Source organism: Macrotis lagotis, chromosome 3, assembly GCF_037893015.1.
Source record: "Macrotis lagotis isolate mMagLag1 chromosome 3, bilby.v1.9.chrom.fasta, whole genome shotgun sequence".
NCBI classification, from domain to species: domain Eukaryota; kingdom Metazoa; phylum Chordata; class Mammalia; order Peramelemorphia; family Peramelidae; genus Macrotis; species Macrotis lagotis.
The window spans coordinates 3,711,242-3,738,264 of NC_133660.1; the positions used below are offsets into that span (position 1 = coordinate 3,711,242).

Consider the following 27,023-nt stretch of genomic DNA (forward strand, 5'->3'; position numbering starts at 1 on the left):
TTAAAAAATATAGTCTTATCTTACTAACTGGGAAGTGGACCTAGTGAAGTAACCAACCAAATTACATCTCCTAAATTGGTTTCTGACCAAAGGAAATATACTATCTGTAACTGTAGAAATGGTCTCAGACTCTCTCAATGAAGATATAATCCAAACCATTGAAGCCTTGCTCACCTATTAAAGAAAGGTAGAGAAAGGAATGATGAGAAAATATTTCTCTGATGACTTGGGACATTCGGGGGAGGTAGGTTGAGAGAGTGAAAAGGAGACAAACTTTGAGGTTAGAGGACTTGAGTCCTTATCTCAGTTTTCCAATTATTATCTTTGTGATCTTGCAGATTTCTTCAGTTACATCATCTGCAAGATGAGGGAATTTGACATGCCTTCTAAATCTGTGTTTCATTCTGTGGTCTGTTAACCCAAGTTACTCAATCAGACATAAAAACAAATGCAATTCTCCTTTAGCTGTAGATTTCTGGCAGTATTCTTTTTATTGAATCTCCTTTATTGCTCATTGCCTCCAAATTGCTTTATGATCATAACCAAGTCGTAATAATAATGATGGCATTTATTTGGATAGTACTTTCAGATTTTTCAAAGCACTTCTTTCACAACTCTATGAAGTAGAGAATGCATTTAGTGTTGTCGCCAATCCATCAGGAAAGAAACTAAAGGGAGGAGTTCAGTGACCTCACCATGATCACAGTGGTTAAGGGTTAGAGGCAGTTTTCTAATCCACATTTCCTGATTCCTATGTCTGCTACTTAGGACCATACTAGATAGTTAACCCTTATTGACTATTCATTTTCTTTTCTTTTAAACAAATGTTGATTTTTAAAAAAAATATTATCATAATTTCTCCCAGTGTCTTTCCCTTACTCCCTTCCCAGAGAACCATCTTCTAGAACAAGGAATATTTTTTTTAGGTTTTTGCAAGGCAAATGGGGTTAAGTGGCCGGATTTGAGATTGGATTTGAACCCAGGGCCTGACTCCAGGGCCAGTGCTTTATCCACTGCGCCACCTAGCCACCCCCCTCTAACAAGGAATATTTTTAAAGACAAAAAACAAAAGAAAGTAAAAAGAAGGGGGATTAAAAAAAATCAGCAGACGGCAATGGAGAATACCATCTCTATCCAGATAAAGTGCCGTGGAGTTTGAACAAATTTCAAGGACTATTCCCTTTAATTGGGGGGGGGGGGGGGGGCGGGGACTAGATATCTTATTGTCTGATCTTGTTATCTCTTATATTTTTTGTTTCTTCCTTAAGGAAGATTTCTCTCTCATCATATTCAGTTTGGATCAATGTACAACATAGAAACAAAATAAAGACTGACAGATTGCTTTCCTTTGGAGGGGGCAGGGAAGTAAGATTGGGAGAAAAATTGTAAAACTCAAAACTGAAGTAAAATCTTTTAAAAAATGAATGTCAAAAAAATTTACATTTATTTGGGAAAAATAAAATATTATTCAAAATTTTAAAAAATCAGCAGAACTGATCAAAATTTTTCCATTTTCTGTACTTATTTTTTTTAGGTTTTTTTTTTCAAGGCAATGAGGTTAAGTGGCTTGCCCAAGGCCACACAGCTAGGTAATTAAGTGTCTGAGGCCAGATTTGAACTCAGGTACTCCTGACTCCAGGGCTCGTACTCTATCCACTATGCCACCTAGCCACCCCATTGCCACCTAGCTGCCCCTCTTTTTTTTCATTTTCTAATAAATATATGTAGATGAAAATATAAATTGTCCTTTTTCTTAGCAGTACCTTTTTTTCCTGGTCTATACCTGTGATTTCATTAGTGTAAGGACCATCTTATGACAGACTCCTTTTATTAATGCAGACCAGCAATTCTGCAATTTCTAATCTCTAAAGCAGATGTGACCTGCTTGTGTCATAGCCAGATACAATCCTCAAAATCCATTCATGTGACATTATTACATTTCAGTATTATACCCATTGGTAATATAAGTTACATTGCAGTTGTAAATAAATATTAAATTCTATATACAAACTTTGACAAGTTTTTGTTGGACCACGTGACTCAGAAGAGCTAAAAGATCGGACACCTTGCAAAATTTTCCCTAGAGTCCAGTAGTGTCAGAGGTGAAGCCAAATGATTTAATTTTAATAAAGACTTTTACCTTTACTGCTTCTGATTTTTTTTCTAGTCTGATTTTCAGTGAATCTGTGACATTAGAGCTGATCTTGGAGTGTTATTTCTGTTGTCCATGGGGTATTACAAAGCAAAGCAATCCAACCAAATTTCTGGCTTCAAATCTGGTTCATCTACCAGGCCTTCATATCTTGCACACAGGGTTCCTTATTGGTTCAAATCCATATTAGCATTTTACAAATCCATTGTCACCATTTTAGAAAGAGTTAAACATTTTTATCACAGAACTGAATTTAGTAATCTTAGATCTTTCTAAAGCTTACTAATTGCAATGTACTCCTATAGGGATAAAGAATTGGCTCTATAATCTCGTTGCTATAGGAGACTTCTAAATGAGGAAATTGTCTCTATCATATCAGTCAGCACCTTTCCTGCAATTTATAGTGTTTCTTCTGGACCCTAAGAGGTTAAATATCCTATCTAGGGTTCTAGAAATGGTGTCAACTCTATTTTATTCCTATTATTCTATAATATATAGAAATAAAACATGAGTTTATGGTGTTGCCATCTTTCCCCTGGGTGTGATGTTTAGGGATAGTGCCCTGACCCTTTCCTAAAGAGTTTCAAGGGATTTCTTAAAATAAAACAGAACAGATGAGGAGCTTTGTGAGAGATGTAGTTTCCAAAGAAAGATTCATAGCTTGGGATATAATCCAGCAGTATAGTCTAAAGTGTTTGGTTTGTATGTTTGAAAAATACATAGATTCTATCATAAATCATAGAAGGATCACGTGTTTGTCCTTGTGTGAAGAAGAAGGTTAGAGCATCCCTCTATTTGACCTATTCCACAGGGTGGTCTGTTAAAATTGTGGAGTGGCACACACACACAAAACTAGGAATGAACTCTGTGGTCACCACCTTTCTTACTGGGGTAGAGACAGTTACTGTTCTGTCTCTCTTTTACCACCTCCCAACCTTGTTTGGGCCACTTCTTACTCCACCATTGCTATTTGCATCCAGGGGAATGACACTATTTGCCCAAGGAAGCAAAACACCCTACACAGGCCCTATCTGAATACAAATAGTAATAATATTGTGAGAATAAGAGGGCAGTTAGGTGGCACAGAGGATAGAGCACCAGGTCCTGGAGTCAGGAGGACCTGAGTTCAAATGTGACCTTGGGCACTTAAGAATTACCTAGCTGTGTGACCTTGGGCAAGTAACTTTAAATGATTATTTTTTTCCCCAAGGCAATGGGGTTAAGTGGATTGCCGGAGGCCACACAGATAGGTAATTATTAAGTGCCCAAGGTCACATTTGAACTTAGGTCCTCCTGACTCCAGGGCCAGTGCTCTATCCACTGCGCCATCTAGCTGCCCCTGGGCAAGTAACTTTAACCCCATTGCCTTAAATAAATAAAATTTATTTAATTTTTAAATTAAATTTAAAATTATTTAATCAAGTAAATAAAAAAATTTTAAAAATAAATAAAACTTTAAAAAAATTTTAAAGATCATATTGATTATATACCGTCTTCCTTCAAATGTAATTGATTTTTTTTTAACTTTCTGGAATAGGAAGTCATCAATGCTTTGAAACAGACTTGGCATGTTTCCTGTTTTGTGTGCGTGGCCTGCAATAAACCTATTCGAAACAATGTTTTCCATTTGGAAGATGGGGATCCCTACTGTGAAACAGGTGAGCAAAGTCTTGATATTGGGTATAGGTCTTATGGAGCCTCACCTGATAAAAATTCAAGAGAAAGAATTGGGCTATGTTTTTTAGAAAAAATTCCCATTTTTCAAAATTTACTTTTTCCCCCCAGTTACATTACCCTTTCAAACTTAACTCACCTTGAAGCCAGAAAGACCTGAATTCGAGTTTCACCTTTGACAGATAATGATTGTGTAACTTAGAATAAGTCATTTAATCTTTCAATGCTATAAACATCTCTCTAAAGCTCTTTATAAGTCACGGAGAAGGTGTCAACTTCACCTCACTGGGGGAAGGTTTCCTCACCTGGAAGTCCCTACTCCAACAAAAGACAAGGTCTGATCTGTACTCCTTAATCTTTTTAACTATTGAATATATTTTTCCTCAGGTAGGAAAAATCTATTCTTATGTGTCATAAATTAGATATAATAAGATAACAAACCATTTTCCCAGATTCCCAATATTGAAATCATATCTCCTTGAGATATAGTTTATATTTAATCGTATATTCTTTTCAATTTGAAAAGATAATAAATAGCTGGTATTTATTTAGCATTTATATTACATTTTGAAAAGCTCTTCACATGCATGATATCTTTTACAACATTAAATACAAGTAATTTCATCCCAAATTTACAGATTTAAAAAATGATGCTTAGTTTTTTAAATCCAATTTTGTCTAAAAGGTAAAATTATTTTTTACAGTCTTTGTATAGAAGATAAAAAAAAAATTGCACTGTTCTCTTAATCTACAGATTAAAGTGTTTCTTTTCCATTGGTATTTTTTAAATTCTATCTTCAGTGGAAAGCTATGCATATTTCAAGGAATGATTTTTTAAAAAAATTTAGGAGACTAATGACATGGCTCTCTCCAAGTCCTATTGAAATTTGGTTTAAGAATAGTTTGTAATTCTTACATTTGTCTATGATATATTTTATGTGCTAGGAATACTTCAGAATGCTTCAGAACAGATGATGAGGTCACTTTATATGAAGCTATGGCTCAGAAAAAATTGATAAGTCATTAAACTCCCTCCTATTTGCTCTTTATATAGTGGGGATGAAGCAGTTCTTTTAAAATTGGGGCAAAGGTCCATCCCAAGGATTTGAAAAGTATTCAGATGAAGCACTAAATGTTGAATAGTTGAATGAATTTTATTAAATGTTTTTGTATTTCTGTGTAATTGAAATATAATAAAAATAGCATTTTTATTGCTTTCTTATTTTTTACTTGTTTCCTTTATGTTATCTTTATACTAAACTCTCAGGACACAAAATATTCTCACCTTCATGGATGTGTTTGGGCTCAAACACTTCACTAAGAGCATTTTGTTTGAATGGGTTATAGATTTAAATCTTTCTGTCTTCCTCAACTCAAAAGTACAGGTTGAAAGAATTGTTATGAATTTGAAAGGTTTTGCAAGGTATGGTAAATATTCCAAATTCCAAATACCTTTAGCAGCTGCCTCCAATGCAGGTTAAAATTCTTTATTTATTTTTATTTTATTTTTACAAAGAAATAAAATAAAAATAAAAAATAAAGAGTAAGGCTGGTTCTTTGTCTTATCCATCATTGTTTCCACTTATCCTAGACTTTGATTATATGTGTCTGTGTGTGTGTGTGTGTGTGTGTGTGTGTGATATGTATGTGTGTGTGTGATATGTGTGTGTGTGTGTATATATATATAATCCACCTCAAAAACTAAAACATTTTCTAAAGTCATTACTTCTTGGCATTTTTTGACCCATAGCTAACCCCTTCAAATATAAATATATTTCTCTCAATTTCTGTCAAACAAATATCATACAAATGGGATTTTTCCTGTTTTGAAATAACGACTGTGTTTCTGGAAGAGGCTTATCTTACTGGAGTATATCTGTGCGGACAGTTAAACAGCGGCACAGTCAGCTTCTCCCTCAGACACTGAGTGATCTAGAGGAGGAAGACAAAGCTAGCCCAATTCACTAAGCTATCTCAGGCCTTCTCTCTTATTTTTTCTTGTTCCTCTGAGCTCCAAGGATTGGAAGGACAGAGCTAGCCCCAGTCCTTTGGTGTTCTTCTAAGAAAGAAGGGAAGGAGGGAAGGAAAGAGGGAGAAAGAACAGGAAGCAAGGAAGGAAACAGGCATTTATTAAGCACTCACTATGGGTCAGATACTGTACTGAGTCCTTCACAAATATTATTTCCTTTGATCCTCAAAACTATCCTGGCAAGTAGGTACTGTTATTATTCTCATTTTACATTTGAAGAAACTGATGTCAAATGATCCAGAGTCACATAGCTATTTCGTGTCTGGAGCTGAATTTAAACCCAGGTCTTCCTGGCTCTAGGATCAACTCTCTGTTCACATTGATAACAGCCACTTCTTATATTTCTATAGGAGAAGAGGTGAAGTAAAACAAGAGAACCTCCTAGTCCTTCTTCCTCTGAAATCAAAAAGCTTATAACCTTCTGACTGATAGTAAAAAATCTCTCTCTCATTCCTTTCACTTCAATCAGAAGTGCTTACCAACCTCCCAGTCTCCATGTGTTTTTTTTTATTCTGTTGCAGATTTATATTTTTTTTTTAACTCACTGACTAAGTTATAAGAAGTATGATATGAGAGACTTGCAGAGACTGAAGACCTGGGTTCAGATTCTGCCTCTGATGTTTAGCACCTAGAATCCCTTGGACAAGTCACTTAATCTCATTGGGGTAGCAGTTTCTCTATTCTGTAAACTGAGGGGTTGGACTAGATAGTCTCTAAGGTTCCTTCCAACTCTCAAACTTGAAGGAACAAAGGTCCATTATGTTCCTTAACAAATATCGGTCAAAAAACATCAAGTTGTTGGTAGAGTAAAGGTGGATCAGAACTAAAATACTTGCCTGATATTTTCTCATGGTGCTCATGTCAGAAGACAAAGAATAGGGGAAATGTAGCCTGGTCTAATAGGTGTTAGGTATCTCTACTAATGCTGATTTGAATTCTTATTACCTTAGGGGCCAAACCTTAATTTGTTACAGAAACAAAATCATCTACTTCTGGCCAGCCTTCTAGTAATATGAAGTAATAATGATGATGATGATGATAAGACCTGCATGAAAGAAAAATATCTTGATGTACTCTATCTTAGTCTTGCCAGAGACACATCTTTTTCTTTCTCTAAATCTTATTAATGTTTTATCACTGTAAGCTTTGTCAAGTTAAATTGCATTTTTCTTAAAGATTTCCAGCATGAAGTCATAAGATTGTAAGAAAAGTGCACTAAAAGAAAATTGAGGCCAATATAGTTATGACACAAACCAGCTAAAGCCAGAAACTCAGTTATAGATGTCATTTGTGAAGCCCCATGGCAATGAGACTCAGTAATTGAGGGCTTTTACTCTCCTCGTCAGAGTTCATATTTCAACACCAGAAATTTGTTTGTAATCAATATTAAGTAGCCTTGCCATTTCCAGGGAGATTGTATCTTGTGTCTAGTATTCTTTAATAGTAAAATATGCTAGTGCTTCTCAGAGAACTGGAATATTATTCTTCATACATTGGCACTTTGGTGATTGACGATGTGAGAGTGAGAGGTATTAAATAGGAATAAATTATAAATCTCTGAATGAAGGAAAATAAGTATTACCAAGAAGAAACATTACCAGTCAGAAAATATTTTTAATTACTTATTATGAGCTAGATATTCACTAATACAGGATACAAAGAAAGGTAAAAGAAAGTTCTTGTTCTCCAGTAACTCAAGATCTAATGGGAAAAGATATCACATTAAAGGATACTGAAAAGGGGACAGGTAGTGAAGGGGGGGAGGGTTCTTGGTATGGAAATATGATGTAATCCAGAAATGTAACCAGAGGATCTGGAAGGAGCTCACCAATCTTCACTGTCTCTAATGAGAGAGAAAGACGGAGACAGGGTATGAGTTTCAAGTTGAAGTGATCTTGTCAGATTTGATTCTAGAGGCCATATGGTGAAATCCAGGAGTTCAGTCGATTGGGAAATGATGACAAGACTCCTACAAAACATAGATTTAAAACAAATACCAAATACAGAACCAATCTCCTCAAAAGTAGACTTTCAGAGAGAATTTACATAGTCATCATCTATCATCTTTATGGCCACCACCATCTTTGTTTTCCTTCCTGAGTGCATTCTAGGAACGTAAGCCAAAACTTTAGGAAAGATGGAGAAGTGGTTGTTGACTTTGATTGCTTCCTTCTCAAGATACCAAGTTTGTATACATTTTGATATAGTCACATAAGAAAAAAAAATAGATATGGGCATATTTTCAGTAATGGGTGCTGACAGAGAAAAGTTTCTATCATCTTGATACCTTATTGCTTTGCTAAAAAATTGTGATACATAGGAAACATTTCCAATATCAATTTGCAAGTCAACAATTTTAAAAACAGTATTTTCCCCTCGTTGGTTTCCTTATTTCTACAGAAACAAAAAAAACAATAAACAAAAATACATGAACTTGGCTTCCTAAAAAAAAACATTTTAACTCTGTACAACTTGGAAGCAAAAAGGGATTCAATATTTCAGCTGGCTTGGTTTTTAGCATTTAAAAATTTTAATAATTAACACTACTAAAGTGGTCCTTATCAGTATCTTCTCCAAAGTCATAAAAATCCACTTAAATTCAGCATACAAGCTAATTTTATAATAACTCTTGGAGAAAGAAATCTATTTCCTCAGGATAATAAATTATCAGATACACATGGCAGTATACAAAACAGAATCAGGTGATCAACCTTGATGGACAATTTGGGGCTGTATGCAATGGAGAATACCATTTGTATCTAGAGAAAGAACTGTGGTGTTTGAACAAAGACCATGGACTATTACCTTTAATTTATATAAAAAAAAACTGATATCTTATTGTCTGATCTTGCTATTTCTTTTATTTTATATTTCTTCCTTAAGGATATGATTTCTCTCTCATCACATTCAGTTTGGATCAATATATACCATGGAAACAATGTAAAGACTGGCAAATTGCCTTCTGTGGGGGGTGGGGGGGAAGTAAGATTGGGGAAAAATTGTAAAACTCAAAATAAATAAAATCTTTATAATTAAATAAAACAGAATCAGGATCCCTATTCTGATATTTTCCTACTTCACAAAATAATTTTTTTGTTTGCATGTTATGAATTAGTGAAAAATGAAGCAATAAGGGAAAATATCATCTCCAAATGACTGAGATTTTCCATCAGCCTCTCTTCCTTTCTCTCCCTACAGATTACTATGCCTTATTTGGTACCATATGCCATGGATGTGAATTTCCCATAGAAGCTGGTGATCTGTTTCTGGAAGCTCTGGGTCATACCTGGCATGATACTTGCTTTGTGTGTTCAGTAAGTAAAAACTGCTTTTCCTGAATTAAAGAAATGCAGTGTAAAACCTGATTTTTGAAAGAAAAAACAACTAGAATATCTCTTAGGCCTCCAAACTTAAATGAAAACTAAATTATAATCATTTTGACATTTGTATTGCTATTATCAGAAAAGTTTTCTCTCCCTCTTTGGTAGGTTTTGAGTACCTTTGTGATGTGACATTCTAGATCATGTATTAATAATTATGTTTGTTTTGATGTTTATTTTGTTAGGTATATTTTTATCCCATCAGTAAAGCTAATATTTCTTAGAATGACAAAAATGCTTTTGGTGGTTAGTAGCAGCATTCAGAAGCATAGATAATTTCATATATAATATAATTATATAGCTAATTGATGATGATGATGATGATGATGATGATGACAGACATCTGGCATTTGTATAGCACTTAAAAGCTAACAAAGACCTCTATATCCACTACTTTATTTAAGAATGGCAACAACCATGTGAAATCTATACTAGAGATTTTATATATTCTTTTAATTTTTAAAAGTCTAGAATCTGAGACTATGAAAACTTGAGTGACTCAGGCAGTACTAATACAGCCATCACCAGCAGTCCAGAATTATAATAAAATATAATCTTTATATTTTACTTTGTGAAAATTAAGTTGTTTTTTTTTTTAATGTGTTCTTTCTCGGGGGCTAGGTGGTAAGTGGATAAAGCACCGGCCCTGGAGTCAGGAGTACTTGAGTTCAAATCCGGTGTCAGACACTTAATAATTACCTAGCTGTGTGGCCTTGGGCAAGCCACTTAACCCCATTTGCCTTGCAAAAAAAACCTAAAAAAAAAAAGTCTTCTTTCTCCTCATCAATAATCCTTTAAGCATTATTTGAATTTCCCAAAATGGCATTTTGCCTAAAGGAGAGAGTAAAGATATTTTGTTAAAAGGTCAACCTGTTATTTTCTACTCTTTAGTCCTATTGAGAATGATTCAATTAATGATGTTTAGCATAAGTTTTAAAATTAAAGTCAGTGTATAGTATACTACAGAGGTGGCCAACTCAGAGTAGGTGGAGTAGCTAGATTAGATTAAAATGTAACTGAGAAATATTTAATAAATAGAAAATGCAATAAAACATTAATAATGTCACTATATGTTGGCAAACCCTAATTTTCACTTGATAGAGTGGAGAGAGTGTTGAACCTGAAGATAGAAAGAGCTGGATTTGAATGTTATTTCTGCCATATACATCTGTGTCAGCCTGGGCAAGTCACTAAGTTTTCAGTTGAACTTAAGACTTTCAAATAAAAGACAGTTGGTGGAAAATGTATAATATATAGAAGGAATTTCCACACCAGATATTCTCAATGCTTAGTCACATATCTAAAAAAAGAAAAATCTGCTAAATGTGCTCTGATCACATATTTCTTTTTTATTACGTTCTTCTGGGTTGGATGAAAAAAGCAACAACCACCAACCCTCTACAATGACCAAGATGCCACCTAGATTGGAGTCTCAGCCACAAGGAAGGTTAAGAAAATCAGCACCTCAGCTCTCTATTACCATCAAGCTGATGCTGAGGGGTGGAGTTGCTAGTGCCTACTAGGAAGACTAAGAAATCAACAGTGCCCTGACCTTCCATATTATCCATGTGCTATCAAATATGGCTCAGAAACAGAGCTTTAGTTTCAGTAGAAACTGAAGAAAATCAACAATGCTCTACTCATTTATTAGGATAAATAAAAAAAAAGATCACTTCTTCGATAGCTAAGAAGGGCAGCTAGGTGGTGCCGTGGATTGAGTTTGGGACCTAGAGTCGGGAATTTTCCTGAATTCAGATCAAGCCTCAGACACTTAGTGAGTTTCCTTTCTTCTTTCTACTCCAAACCCTTGCAAAGCAATCTAATTTTTGACTGTGATCCAACTGAAACTACTCTTTCCAAAGTTGCTAACAATCTTTTGAATTCTAAATCCATTGACCCTTCCTCAGTCATAATCTTTTTTTACCTCTTGCAGTTTTTGATAACATTGGTTATCTCTTTCTTCTGGATGCTTTTTTCTCCAATGACTTTTATGGCAGAGTTCTCTCCTAGTTCACTTCCATTGCCTTTAACTGTTCCTTCTAAATCTCCTTTGTTTGATTATCATTCCTGTCCCATTCTTATTGTGAATGTATCACAAAGCTCTGAGAATATTCTTCTTCCCCTTTCCTCTCTCTGTTCTCTCTCAAGTGATTTTATCAACTCCTTTGTTTCAGTTATCTCTATCCAAGTGACTCCCAAATCCAATATCCAGTTCTCATTTCCTCCTTTAATTTGAATTGTCCTCAATTTCTCACTGGACCTTCCACCTGTATTTCATATAGACACCTAGTATTCTCCTTTGGACAAGGTAATCATCTTTCCTAATAAACTTGTCTCTCCTCTTACCATCCCTATTTCTTTGAAGGGCACCAATTCCCTTGGATCATCCTTGTTTCTTTCTTGTTCCTCAGTTTCCATATCTAAATAGTTGACAAGTCTTAGAGGTTCTACTTCCACACTAGGTCTTGAACCTATCCCTTATTTTCCCTTAAACAGCTACCAACTTAGTTCATACCCTTAATAATCTCTCACCTAGATTGTTGGTCTTATTGGTCTTCTGCTTCTATTCACTTGACTACCAAAACAATCTTCCCAAAATACAAGACTGTCTGACCTTCTCTGACTGAAGAGTCTTCAGTGGCTCCCTGTTGCCTTTTGTATAAAATATAAATTCTTGTTTGACATTTAAAACTTTTCACAATATCTTCAGTTCACCTGGACTCTACTCTCCAGCCAACCTGAACTAGTTACCATTTTCCTTATGTGACATTCTTTCATCCTTTTTGGTGCCTTGGCACAAAATTCCCTTCCTGCATGGAATTTTTCCTCTTCACCTCTACTTATGAAATCTCCAGGTTTTCCTCAGGACATAGTTCAGGTTCTCTTTCCTAGATAAGATCTTTCTTGATCTCCCCAGTTATTAGTGCTTCTCACCTTTCTTCTACAAAAAGTTCTTCATACTTTATCTCCAGAAGCAGTGAAACTCAGTGGGTAGAGTCTAAGCTTGAAACTCAGTGGTTATGATTCATGTCCCACTTCTGATAATAAATGTTTCACTGGGGCTAGATACAACCAACCTCTTCTCTAGTTGATTCAAACAGTTCCCTTGAGTTTAGTGAATATTTCATGAAAGTTTTAATCTCCATTACAGGAAGATATACCCAACCAGGAACAAAAGCTTAACTACACTGATGAAATCACAAATCCTTCAGGTCTTCACCTATATGGTTTTTTTAAGATGTTCAAGTTATTTGGTGACTAGGTGCCAAGGTAGCTAGGTTGCTGTATGTGGAATCAGGAAAACCTGGGTGAAAATGCTGCCTGAGGCATTTCCTAGTTGTTTGATTCTGGGCAAATCACAGAGCCTCAATTTTCTTTATGAAATGGGAATAATAATAGCCCCTTCCTCCCACGATTGTTTTGAAGACCAAATGAGATGAAAGTGTTATATGACAAAGTGGTTGATAATGGTGGTGGTAATGGTGGTGCTTATCCATATCATCTCCTCTCAGTAGAATGCAAGCTTCTTGAGTACAGGACAGGTATTTAATAAATGCTTTTCAAGTTAAACATTTCATACACACTTATTTAAATGTCTGTAACTACATCCCACAATTTTCAGTTATAGGGGAAAAAGAGAATTAAATACAATTGACAAAGGTTCAAACTTCACATAAACTACTAATTTTTATCTCTTCCATTCGCTGGAATTTGACAAGACCTATTAAAAAGTATTGAGGAGGAGCAGCTAGGTGGCATAACAGATACAGCACCAGTCCTGAAGTCAGGAGGGCCTGAGTTCAAATCCATCCTCAGACACTTAATACTTGCTCAGCTGGGTGACCTTGGCAAGTCACTGAACTCAATTGTGTTGTAAAAACCAAAAAAAGGGGTGGTGTATTGAGGAAGCTCTATGGAGTTTCGGTGCTTCATCAGTCAATATGGAATCTTTCTGAAAGAGGCACATCTGCAGAACCTCCCCATCTATAAAGAATCCTTCTTCTGGGAGGTTTTCAGGATGTTCTCCATGACAAAAGCAAAAACCTGTGAGGAGTCTTTGGTCTCCCTATTTTTGTACCTCTGTGGATATTGAACATCAAAAGGCTATGGAACAAAGTTATCACTGTGGCTACAGCTGTCATCCATATGTGTGAGATATTTATCTGTACTGCCATATGGTTGAATGATTCTTATATACCTAGGAAATAACTTATTCGAGGAGATGCTTTACATCTATCTTTGCTGAGTCAGTTTTTTTAATTATACAATTAATAGTAGAACTGTTGTTTGCCCTGTTTCTCAATTTACTGGATTCTGAAGATATGATTTGCTCTAGAACATTGTACCAGTCTACCTCTTCTTTCTCATACTTTCATCAAGAATATATGTGCAGAGACTTAGGAGTTGCTAATTTCTTCTTTGTTACTTTTTTGTATACTACCAGCTGTGGTATTTTCCATTCTTTTGAAATCTAGTCTTTGAGATATCTTGAAAATCAGTTCAGATGTGCCTTTAAAACTGTGTTCCTTATAGCATAGCATAGAGTTCCTGGAATATATTTAGTTGGGTCACACTGCTCTAATCAACTTCCTTTCCTTAAGTATCAATTCTTTTTTCTCACATAGCACATCACACACCGAATTATTTAAATCCAGATGAGATGGTTCCATTGCTGTTGATGGCTAAAATAAATTGCTAGAAAAACAAAGGAAGAACCAAATAGAAAGAGGATGTATATTGTTTCAATTGTGTCATACGGTTGGAAGGAGCTTGTCTCTCAATACATATATCTTGGATGGTCACAGCAGATGAACCTTTAGTTAGGAGCTAGAATGAACCAGGAGGAGATGAAGTTTCATTTCATTTGTGTAAAGGCTGTAATTTTTAACATCAAAAGTTTTTCCTGGTGATGCAGTATAAGTTTTGAGTTAAGGAATATCACAACCCAGAAGAATTCAAGTCCCAAATGCTGAGAAGTGGTATGAAAGATATCACCGTGGAAAAATGTGTTCAGTAAAGGAGGCTCTCAACAGATGACCTGTCTTTAGTGCTGTACTAATGCAAAACATATCAAATGCACAGAGTAAAAAGATTGAGAGATGAAAGACACTTTTGAGATCATCCAGTTCAGGATTCTTGAAATTGCAGATGAGGAAACTGAGAGCCACAGAGGTGAAAAAAAGTAACTTAATTCATAAATAGTGAGTGACAGAGATGGGTATTAACCAGCATTTGTGGATGGAGAACACACATAGGTCACTCATCTATCAAAGAACTTAAAAATCATTAACATGTCATCATTTCTCCCTGGGTAGACCCAGTTCTAGTTTGCTGATGCTTTAGCAAAGCATCAGAATATTCAAACTTAGTAAAACAAAAGGAGGGGTAGTTCAGTGCCAGAGTAGATAAAGTACAGGACCTGGAATCAGGAAGAACCATCTTCCTGAGTTCAAATCTCTCCTCAACACTTTCCTCAAACTTTGAGAACCTGGGCAAGTCACTTAAACTGTTTACCTTAGTTTCCTTATCTATAAAATGAACTGGAGAAAAAAATGGCAAACCTTTCAGTATCTCTGCCAAGAAAACCCCAAATGTACACACAACTCAACAAAATTAAATGAATTTAAATTGATCTTCTTTTCAAAGAAACAGTGTGGTATAATGAATAGGATGTTGGGTTTAGAGACAACTTATTCTGTGTCCATATCCCATCACTAGAACTTACTGTCTACATGAACTTAGGCATTTCCTAGTTGTTTGTCTATAAATTAATTTAATCTTTCTGAATTTTTCTGCTTTCTCTTTTGCAAAATGAAGACATTAATTACTACCTGATTGTACAAGTGCTTTTGCAAAGCCTCAAGTGCTACATGACAGTTGCTAACTTTTTAACTTTTGAAAGGTTATATACATAGTTGGTAACAAATTCACAGAAAGACTAGTTCTGGGTCTTCTCAACATCTTTTCAAAAATGTTTTCTCTCCAATTTGATAGGCATACAAACAAGATATTAATGGTTTCTTGAATGGTTCTTTTTTTCAGGTTTGTTCTGACAGTTTGGAAGGTCAGACCTTTTTCTCCAAGAAGGATAAACCACTGTGCAAGAAACATGCACATTCTGTGAATTTCTGAAAGAAAACAACATATAATGCAAAAGAAAAAATGAAGAGTGAAAAGAAGATGGATTGTATTAGTAGCAAATTTTTCGTAGGCGAATATTCATATCACAAAATGCAGAAAAGATAAATGCCAACTTTTTATGGATTTATATGGAAATATTTGTACATAAAGAGTAGAGCGAGGGAGATTCATAGAAACTCATAGATTTTTAGGGCACTTTCGCCCATGAAATAACTATTAGGTTTGTGTTTACTTGCTAAATATTGTTCGTCTTGAAAGAACTGGATGAAGAAACCTTTTTTTTTTTTGATGAATGGTATTCTTTAAGCTGAGACCTCAACACATGCTTTCCCCTCCTCCCCCCAAGTCAAGGCAAGATCATAATCAATTTATAGATCTATGTTGAATATATCTGAAAAAACAATCTATAAAAATGCCTCAGATGTTCCCATCTGTATGAGAAATTTAAAAGCAGACAAAATGAGACTTCTTTCTCCCTTAAGTCAACTGAAAATTTCATTATGTGATAGATGCCAATCTTTTTTTTTCATTTTTATTTTTTAGCATTCTGTGTAACTGCTAAAAACTGATCACTTATTGGAAAAAAAAATGCCAGAAAAATTTTGGGTGCAAAATGTGCAAATCTTTTATGGAAAGAATTTATGAGGAAAGCTGTTTCCCCCTTGAAAGCATCTATTGGAACTCATACATAAACCATACAGTTTAATTTTTTAGTAACTTAAGACTATCTGGTATTCATTACATGAATCTTTCTGATAGTCCTGTATTCCCTTACCCACAGAGTAGAATATCAGAAGAAAAAGAAGAGAATGCTCAAAAAGTTGAGCATCCTTCCCTTTAAGGAGTCAGTGGGGTGGGGAGAGGTTTCTTAGGTGCTTTTGCAAATCTTCAGGCACTACATAAATAATGGTTGTTCTCATACTAACTTTTGGAAAGTTTCATAGATAAGATAGCATTGGCACCAGTCAATTAAAGAACAACTAGTTCTTGGTCCTATCAACACCTTTTCAGAAACGGGCTGTCTCTTGTTTAGTAGACATAGTCAGTGTTTTTTTTAAAAAAATACTATGTAGCTGTGTAAAAATGATGATTTTTTGAAAGAAAAGGAAATGATTGTCAGTGGATTTAATGTAAAATAAAATCTCCCTATCACTTTCTAGGTTGATGAATCAGTAACTTGTGAAACTTAAACAACTGATTGGTTGGAAGATAAAGAGCTTTATGTGAAGACTAGATTTTTCTGTAATTACAGACTTGGAAATTATTTAGGAGATAGAGAAATGTCTCTTTTAAGATGTGATAAAAAGATATTCTGTGTGATTGTTGAGGGTTAAAAGTTCTGAGAATAAGTGACCCTTTTCAAATTAAAGGCAAAAAAACAGTTCACTTGATTTTTGTGCTATAAAGGAAAAGTGATGGCTTACTGGCATATCATTTGCTTTCCATATTTTGAGATTAAAATTATGTGTAGATCTAGGGAGAGGGAAATGATGACAATATTAATTTCGTGTCCCAAAATTCTTAGTGCAGTTTTAACCTCAAATCTAAACCACCTTAAGATTTTTCAGGACACTCTCTCCATATATATTAGTTTAGTAAGAAAGCTGCTAGGCATTGAATAGTTTTTTTAATTATGTTTAGTTTAGGGTTTGTTTTTTTTTAAATTCCTGTGTGTTTCAAGAGAACAGAAGGAAGGTCACTATGTGCTTTCTTCATGGTTGTAAGTTTTCATTTTAGGTTTGTGGGGCAAGGTGTTTCTAATAGGAGATGGAAACCTCCAGGCCCTCCCTGGTCCATCACTCACTCCCCTGCCTTGATTCCATTGTGTGCCTGTTTGTTCTTAAATAAAGGTTGAAACTGCCCCAACTTGAAAGGCAGCAATGCTGACAGCTGTTAATTTATGGTCTTAACCAATTTATGTTATATATGGATTATAATTAACTGAAACAAATCAGAAGGGGGGGGGTTTAAGGAGCAAACACACAGAGATAAATCTGCCAAAAGGTAAGGAACACCTCCTGGACTCTTAGGTTCTCCAGCTCTCTTGGCTGCTACTCACCTACAGAGGCACTTCTGGGACTTCTTGCCATTCACAAATTCTGTAGTTTTGGAGTGTTCAAAATGTGTTTCTGACCTGCTTTGGTGTGTTGAGTTCTTTTTTTTGCTTCCTCTTTTGTTTAGTTTGTTTTAGGACAACATGCCAAGATCCTATTCAATAGTCTATGACATTTGTGTACTTTGTAAAAAATACTTGCCCAGATTTTGGATGAAGTTTTCCTGCTTTAAGGACTTTTATTCCCCTTCATTAAAGAAATATCCTTCCCTGCCCAGCACCGCCCCACACCCATATTTCTCAAAGCTCATTCTGTTGCATTTTCCCTAATGTTCATTCTGCCTGCTAGGGGAGAAGCTGCTGCCCAATTTATAATTCTCTTTTTGTGCTTTGTCTCTCTAGTAACTGAGTAGTTAGAAATGTCAGATTATTGGCCAATTACTAATCCCATGGAAATAAATTCTGTCTACTGCTCATAAACCAGAAGGATTTGTGCATTTTCCTCCCAAGAAAGGGTAGATTATAATACATGAGGGTTAATCTTTTAAAACCTGGCAGAGCACTTTATTGTTCAAATTATCTCCCTGAGTATTTATTGTTCTGGTTTTAGATAGCTCCTAGATCGGTTGCAGTTTCTGGTTTTGCTTCTTCTGAGTATTTTTTTTTTAATGCCGAATTTGTAGCTATTTTACTATATGGCCGTTGATCTCCAGGAATTTTCCAGGTTTTGTGATTAAGTTACTTACCTTAGGCTCAGTGTTTTCAGTATTTTAGAGGCTTCAAAGGGTCAAATTAGGTCCTCCAAACTATAATTTGTATTACTACTGGAAGTCTAACTTGAAAAATTCTTCCCTCTTCCCTTTTCCCATTTAAATGTTCTAAGATCTAGCTTCTACCAGCTCCCTCTCCTTTCAGCTGCCCATAAGCCCTGATGGTTCAGATCTCATATGAGAGCCTGGGACTAAACTAAACTTTGTTTCTCAAGATATGTTAGGATATGAGCTCAAATTATGACAATAGACTTTGAATATTTTTAAAAATTATTCATGCAACATTATCTATAAAATTATTTATAATGAGAATATATTAATATAGAGATTTTCAACAGGTGAGGTACTCTGGCTGTTCGCATGCTGCCTCCAAGGAATTTTCCGTATCTGTGTCTTGAATTTAGATGTAATTAGAACAAGCTGCCCATATTAGTATGATGTAAATGTCTCAGAACATGTATTTTTGAATACAATTTCCTCAGTTACTTTAGGAAGAAGCTTTGCAGACATATAAAAATTAGGGAAAATACAAAAATTGTGGGAAAAAATTACTGCATCATGAATTGTATTTCTACTGGATTTGTTTAAAATGTTTGGTATTTCTGATTTTGCTTCTCTAGTAACCTGATTTTGCTTCTTTCTGTTTATGTTTCTAAAAAGTATGTATTCGAATCATTTTTGTTTTTAATGAATATTTTAATGCAAATACATATAAACAGCATGCTAAGCAGAATAATGTCTTTATGTACATAATAAAAAACTTCATAATAAATAGCTGTGGTGTTTCAGAAGAACACTTCTGGGTTTTTTGGGACAAATGGTTCTTCATTTTCTTCGTCACAGTAGGAATGGATTATATAGATCCACAGTTAGGCAGGTTTTCAATCTCATTTTATTGGCCTATCCCACAGTGTTAAGCAAGATTCGAAAGTAGTGTATCAATGAAATGAGGTTTTTTTTAGGCTTTTCGCTAATATTTTTCACAAGCAAAGCTTATTTAGCTTTGACACAAGACTTTGTCCATCTTCATAACTACCATCACTCTGGCCAGGGATTTCAGGATATCACTGAACTCATTACATTCTCATTAGCCAGAAATTCTAAAGCTAAGAAGATTTACTTCAGCCATGTTTGTTTACTGGTATTAGTGAGTCTTTTTTTTTCCTCAGCTACATTCAAAGGAATGTTTTTTGTTGCAGTCTTGAGATTTGGGAATAAAAGACAAATTCAAGTCTACTTGCCCACAGTATATTAAACTCCAGAAGCCAAACATTTAAGGGCATCATGTCTGCATTTGACACTTTAATGGTCAATGTTTGGTTTCTATCAATCACGTCATTGCACATTAAAATGCACCGACAAAAATAAGAGATCTGTCATTCATTCATTAAGCATCAGTAATCCTGTGCAAGATTTATGGGCTTAAGACTCAACAGTATGTGTTCACAGTAAATCCCTTTTCAGTGCTCAGACCAGAACAAATCTCCCTGTCACTCAATGTTTGCTAGTCAGAATGCCCCAATATAAGATTATCAAAGGTTTTCTTACAAAATGACATATAAATCCCTTTGCCAGCAAGAGCTTAATTTAGATTGGAGTTTTCCTTTTTAGGGTCCTCCCCAGACAAGATCTTGGTTATATCAGAAACACATAGGTACTAATTTATTATTAGCAGGCCTGGTGTTAATTAGGGAGAATTACCAGAAATAGTTTGCTTCGTGGAAATTTATTACGGAATCACACTTTACTGATGGCAGAATAGGAGTTACTGAAAGAGAACAGCTCCTGCTCATAACGAGCTAATTAATTGGGTGCCAAAATTCCTCAGAGAAGGGTTTGGTCCTAACTATGAGAACCTCACAGGGTAAATGGTTCCTTTGCAGTATTTAAAATTTAAAAGAGGAAAGGAGCTAGGAGACATGGCAACCCAGCAGAAATCTCCAAATGATATGGTTTTCAGATGGACTCGTGAATGAAAATGCTTAACTCAGCACCAACACTCATAATAGAACCTGGCCACAAGAAGTAGAAAACAATCTATGTGTTTATCATCCTAAACATTCTTAATCTTATTTTTTAACATAAATACCATGTGACAAATTGCTCTTCACATGAATAGAATTTTAAAGAAAGAGTCTTTGCGTATTGGGTCACACTGTATACTTAAGACTGATGCTTTTTTATTTAATGATTTAAGAAGCTAAAGTTCTGAGTAGGTGGCAAGTTTACATTAATGATTAATAAGTGAGACATGGCTTCTGCACCTTTTAACACACCCAAGTGAACAACATGTAATTTGGGACTAGCAGAGTACTTTTAGTGATTGGCACTAGTTACACAGCTCAGTGGGAGCTCTACTAAAGTCTTTTTTTCCTCTTGTAGCTCTAACTGGAATGTGTGTAATAACTCAATAACAAATGTCATATCTTAGTTATATGATAATAATGATGATGATAAAACATCTTGAAGACAGAACATTAATGGTAACGTTGAGAAAAACCTATTTGTAGGTTTCTAGAGGTCTCAATATACATTTTGTATGAGATTCAGTATCCAAGCATAAAGTATTATAAAGCTGGGCAAACAGATTTCCTCACATCCTTCTTTTAAAAAAGCCAAATCCCATACCTGGGAAAAACATTTCCAGCCAATATCCCAGATAAAGGAATGATATCTTTGATATATACAACTCCTGAAGTTCCACCTCAATCATCAAATTGGCAAAAAAGATGAGAATAGCAATTGTTAGAGTAACTGTAAAGGGACAGGCATACTACTGCACTCTTGGTAGATCCTGTGAATGAATACAACCATTCTGAAAAACATTTGGGAATGAGATCCCCAAAGTTGTCAAAAAGTACGTGCCCTTTGTCCAATGAAATCTACAGCAGAGTTAAACTGCAAATGGATTCAAAGACAGGGGAAAGATATGTACAATAATTTGTAGAAAGAGTTTTTAAAAATTATTTTTCCAGCTCATGTAAAGATAATTTTCAACCATCATTTTGTGTAAGGTTTTGAGTTACACATTCTTCCCTCTTTCCTCCCCTCTCCCATTGATCTAATATATGTTATACATGTATAACTATGTTAAATGTATTTTCATATTAAACATGTTGTGAAAGAAGAATCAGAACAACAAAAAATACCATGAGGGGAAAAAACCATAAAGCAAATTTTAAAAATTGAAAATAGTAAACTTTGGTCACAGTCAGACTCCATGGTTCTTTCTCTAGATGTGAATAGTATTTTCCATCACAAATCTTTTAGAAGTCTTTGATGAATGTACTGCTGAGAGACACAAGTCCATCATAGTTGATCATCAAATAATGTTAATGTGTCAGTGTTCTGGTTCTGCGCACTTCACTCAGCATCAGTTCATGCAGGTTTTTCTGGTCTGACCTCTCGTGATTTCTTACAAAATAATAGTAATCTATCACATTCATATACCACAATTTGTTCATTCATTCCCCAATTGATGGGCACCCCCTCAATTTCCAATTCTTTGCCACTACAAAAACATCTGCTATAAATAAGGGTTGACTTTTTTAAACCTTTTCTTATGATCTCTTTGAGATACAGACTAGTAATGGAATTATTGGATCAAAGGTTATGTATGTGTTTGCTGTATCAGAGAATCTTGGGTAATGACAAAATAGTGACTATTATTACACCATGATATGATAAACATGAAAATAGAAAAGAAACTACGAAGATTTGTATGAACTGATGCTGCCTGAAATGAGCAGAACCAGGAGACAAATTTAAAGGATTGCCAAATAGAGGAAAGGAAAACAACTGATAGAATTTGGAATTCTGATCAACATAGCTGCCAAACATTTTCAAAAAACTGACGAAGCATGTATTACAATTGGCTAGAGAAATGATGGAATAAAGGTGCAGATATCTATTTTCAGACATGGCTAATGCGTTGATTTGTTTTACTTGACTGTTTAAAATGAGGGCTTATATGGATTAGAAGGGAGGTGAATTCATAGGTAGTGATAGTTGTGAAAATGAAAATAGAAAATAACATCAGCAAAATTAGAGTTCAGAAAGGGACACAAGCAGGACAGATTTTATTACTACCTTAATTTGACTTCAGATATATTCTTTTTGTTCTTTGTTTATTAAGATGTTTGTGTTGATGATTATTAAGTCATGCTTTTAAAAAAAATAATGGCAATTCCGCTACTATTTCAGGGCAGAGTATTCCTGTTTCATAATTGGACCTCAGACCTTTTTGAAACTCTCAGAGCCTGAATTGTGACCCTTTCACTCAATTATATCTTGATTGGTTTTTCTGCATTTTTCTTTTATTATTAAACACACACAGCTGGCCTAGTCTACCCTGCTCGGAAATACCATTGTTCTTTATTTGTTTGAAATATTTTAGTACACCATAATCCCTTCAGGTGTGCCCTTTCTTCTTTCCCTAATGTATCACCAAGTGTCAAATTGTTTCTTAGGTAAATAGGAAGGTAAACTGAACTCCAGTGAATCATCCATTCCAATATTTCTTTTTACCTGCTTGAAAGTCTCCAGTGGAGAGGAAACTATTGACAGAAGCTGACGCAGGAAATTTTGTTCATCTCCCTGAGTAAAGATCAGGAGAAATGCATACTTTTTTTTTGAGAATTTCTACCTTCCCAGTCCTTGGACAACCGTACAGTTAAGAACTAGAGCTTTTCAAAATATTCTAAATTTATAAGGTAAATTAAGCCAAAAATTTATCAACAAAATCCTTCCATTTGTTATTTCCTTTTTTTTAAAATGTACTTAATCAAATTTCCATACTTTGAAGCCTTTCATGAATGTTCTACATTAGTGAATAGGATATTTTAAGTATTTCTCCATTTTACAGATGGAGCTTTACAAATCAAATAAATCAAATAAAACGAGGACCAAAGTGGCAAGATGCCTCCACACTTGAAAATAGAAAATAGAATGCCCAGATCAAGACAACATTTATTGGCTGCATTGTGCATTAGTAAGGATACAAAGAAAGGTTTTTAAAAAAAGCCCCTAGAAGAGACAACGTGAAAAGTGCTATGTATAAGCTAGATCTACACAATTAATTAGATATAATATTGGCAGGAGGCACTAGATAAAAGGGGATTCAGAAAGGCTTCCTGCAGAAAGTCACATTTAATTCAATGCTTTAGCTTTGTTCAAACAAGTTCATAGAGTACCTAAAAAAAAAAAAAACCAAAAATAAACCAAGAGTACCTAAAAAAATAAAAAAAACCAAGAACCTAAAAAATGAAAAAAAGGCCAAGAGTACCTAAAAAAGTAAAAAACCAAGAGTACCTAAAAAAAAGAAAAAAGTTCATAGAACAAAACCAAAAAATGTTCATAGAGTTAACTTTAAAGGAAACTCAGGAAAACAGTGTTGCATTATTCTCATCACATGTTACTTCTTAGGACTCAATTCAAGAAAATATATAAATCAATGCTGTTATGGTAATTTGATGAATTGTGACTTAGTCATAGGAATTTCTTGATTTTTTTTTTTAGTGACCTTTAGTTCTCTCAGTCTGGTAATGATCTGCGATCTTGCCAACGGGGGCATTCCATCCCACAAGCAGGCAGCAACACTATTTTTACTCAGCCATGGAGGGTCCCCCCCCACCAAACCTGACCCCAGGTGCTGCTTGTGTTCTTGTACCTTGAGTGGCCACCCTGTGATATTTCATACAACAGACATCAAAGTTTTTTTATAGTCTACAAAGATTGGGTAAAATATTGCAAAAATAATCTATCTTTGGCTGAGCATTTTTCATAATCTTCATTCTGCCAAATAGGATGCATTGGGCCCATTATTTACAAGATAGTGTGCTATGTGATAACATTATATGATTGCATTTCTATGTATTTTTGTATATACTTATGTAGCAAAATGGGATTGGGTAACAAAAGGTAGGTATTGTCTGTCATGCCCCATATCAGGGAAGCTAAAGTTCTACTTTTGTGGGGGTTAGCAGAGTGGTCGAGACTGGGTTGTAACTTTCCTATCTTTAAGGGAGATCTAGTGTTTGGATTTATATCTAACATACAGCAAATGTTTGCAATTTTTGAATATGATTGTTTTAAAAGGTTTAGGATAAAAATTATTTTCCCTCCAGGTCACTGCTGGAACAATAGTTCTGCTCCTACCTGCAGGGTGCCAGTTAACTGAAGCAGAGCCAGTTTCTCATCCCCTCTGATTGATAAACATGAGTTAGACATCATAAACTGTAAACAAACCAAACCAAGCAAGTTAAAAACTGAATTCAGAAAGCTGTATGAGACTTCAATGATCAAGTTAGGGAGTTAAGCTACCTGGAATTAAAATGAAATTTAAGTTCAACCAAGGAGATAATTTTTTTTTTTTAAGATGCTTTTTGCCACTCCTTGGGTTGTAATGTCTGAGACTCAAGGGGCTTATTGGGAAGTCAGCTTCCTGGCACATGTAGGAATCTCCTGTTTTTTAAAGTCCATGCCTTACTTTCTCTTATCATGTGTCTCTTTTGTTACCTCTGTTTTTCTTACCTGAAATTCCTTAATCAATTCCAGTAAATGCACAGAGTTGTGTATAGAGACATATGCAAAATTAGAACACTGCCTTTCAGGGGACTGTGAAGTCTTTGCATGAGAAGATTACTAATGTGTTTTTGAAAACTGGGGTGAAGTATCTGACCCTGAGATACCCCTGTGGGTTTAGTTAGTTGGTTTGTGTTTGGTTTATTTATCACTGAACATTAAAATAATCCCTACCTTGGAATCTTATTTCAGAATCACCTTAATAATCATGACATGGAGACTTTTAATGTTCAAATAATACAAAGTAGCTACATTAATAAATTTTCCTCCAGACATATAATTTGATGCAAAGTGAAATGAGCAGAATGAGAACATTGTATACAGTAACAGCAATATTGTAATAATGATCAGCTGTTAAAAGAGTTAGCTACCAATGATCCAAATTAATGCCAAAGGACCCATGATGAAAAAACATGCCCTTCGAAATAGAAATGATGAACTCTGAGTATTTTATAAAGCATACTCTTTGTACTTTCTTTCTGTTTTTTTTTACAAGGCAATAGGGTTAAGTGGCTTGCCCAAGGCCACACAGCTAGGTAATTATTGAGTGTCTGCGGCCGGATTTGAACTGAGGTACTCCTGACTCCAGGGCCAGTATTCTATCCACTGCGCAACCTAGCCATCCCCTGTACTTTCTTTTTCTTGTTTTTTGCAGCATGAATAATATGGAAATAGGTTTTGCATGACATCATGTTTGCTCACCACATACTTGTCTTCTCAATTTATGGGGAAGTGACAGGAAGGAAGGAGAGAATTTGTAACCCAAAACTTAACAAAATGGATATTTAAAATTTTTTTCTTCTCCCTTGAACATTGAGTTTCATAGTATTTTGGTTCTAAAACTAGAAAGGACTTAGAGTTGGACTTCATATGACCTTGATTTTACACATGAAGATAAGTGAAATTGAGGAATTTCTTAAAACCCCATAGTGAGTTGAAGAGACTTCAAGATTATTTTGAGGCACCATCTTATTCAGATTTACATCTAATCCAATGCTAGAAATGATGGCAAGAAAAATCTCTTGATAGACTAGAATATTGAGCTAAACCTAATCATTTAGGCAGGGTGGTGGAGTCCAGTACTCTCATTTCTTTTGTATCAGGAATGTCCCATTAGGAAAGTGTTGTTGCTGTTTAGTCATTTAGTCATGTTCAATTCTTTGGGACTTCATGGGTCATAGCATGCTGTCCATTGATTGTTGTGACAAAGATACTGAATATTGTGGAAAAGATAATGGATTAAGGCAAGCAAAGGTAAAATGATTTGCCCAGGATCACACAGCAATTGAGTCTTTGAGACTGAATTTGAATTTAGGTTTGCTTGCCTCCAGGCAGCACCCAGCTTCTTCTACCTGCTTTGAACGAATTGCCAAGTGGATTTCAGAAAAACCTGGAAAAATTTACATGAACTAATGTTGAGAGAAGTGGAGCAGAACCTGGAGAACATTATACATAGCAACAACAATATTGGGCAATGACCAACTATGATAGCTCTTTTCAGTAGTACAGTGATCAAAGACGCGTGATATTAAATACATGTATATTCAGAGAAAGAACTACAGAATGTGAATGCAGATTTTAGAACACTATTAGTGCTTATTTTTATTTTTTCTTTCACAACAAGGCTAATGTGGAAATATGACTAATCTATATGCATGTATAACCTATATGGGATTGCTTGTTGTCTTGTGGAGAGAGGAAGGGAGAGGAGGGAAAGGAGAAAGGATGGAGAAAAATTTGGAACTCAAAAATCCTATAAAAGTGAATGTTGAAAACTATCTTTACATGTAACTGGGAAAAAAATAAAATACTATTGGGGTAGAATTGCCTGGGGCCACTGAACCTTTCAGGTACTTACCTAAATCATATTGCCATTATGTTTTAGAAGTGAAATTGAGCTCATCTTTCTTACTCAGTCTAACTCTGTGCCATACTATTCCCTAAAATGAAATTTATCAAGAATAAAAAAAGTCAAATCTTATACTTCACTTTCAAAAATTAACTTTACAAAGCACAAGATCCTAGAAGACATGACTGGAGGCTATTTTTTTTAAAACATCAGGGAATTTTAGAAAACTGCTAGGCAAATGAATAAGCAATGAGATTTGCTATCCAAAAAGCTAATGAAATCTTACTTTCTTCAGACATAATGTCCAGAGGTGATAGTAGCTCTGTATGCTGCTCTAACTAGAACACATTGAGGATTTTTGTTATCACATTTTTAAAAGGATATTGATAGGGG

The 27,023-nt window shown here is 35.0% G+C and overlaps 1 protein-coding gene across 6 annotated transcripts in view; it reads left to right on the forward strand.

The window, feature by feature from the left end:
• The window catches only part of PDLIM5 (PDZ and LIM domain 5), a 241,033-nt gene extending 215,194 nt beyond the window's left edge, over positions 1-25,839 (forward strand). For 2 of the 6 annotated variants that reach the window (XM_074228062.1, XM_074228063.1), the window contains 3 exons: positions 3,690-3,810; positions 9,054-9,169; positions 15,278-25,833. In XM_074228062.1, the coding sequence (XP_074084163.1) occupies positions 3,690-3,810; positions 9,054-9,169; positions 15,278-15,367 (327 nt within the window). In that variant the 3' untranslated portion in view covers positions 15,368-25,833. Of the gene's footprint in view, positions 1-3,689; positions 3,811-9,053; positions 9,170-15,277 lie in introns of all 6 variants that reach the window. The other 4 variants (XM_074228065.1, XM_074228066.1, XM_074228061.1 and 1 more) reach the window with 3 other exon arrangements.
• Positions 25,840-27,023: the final 1,184 nt, after the last annotated feature.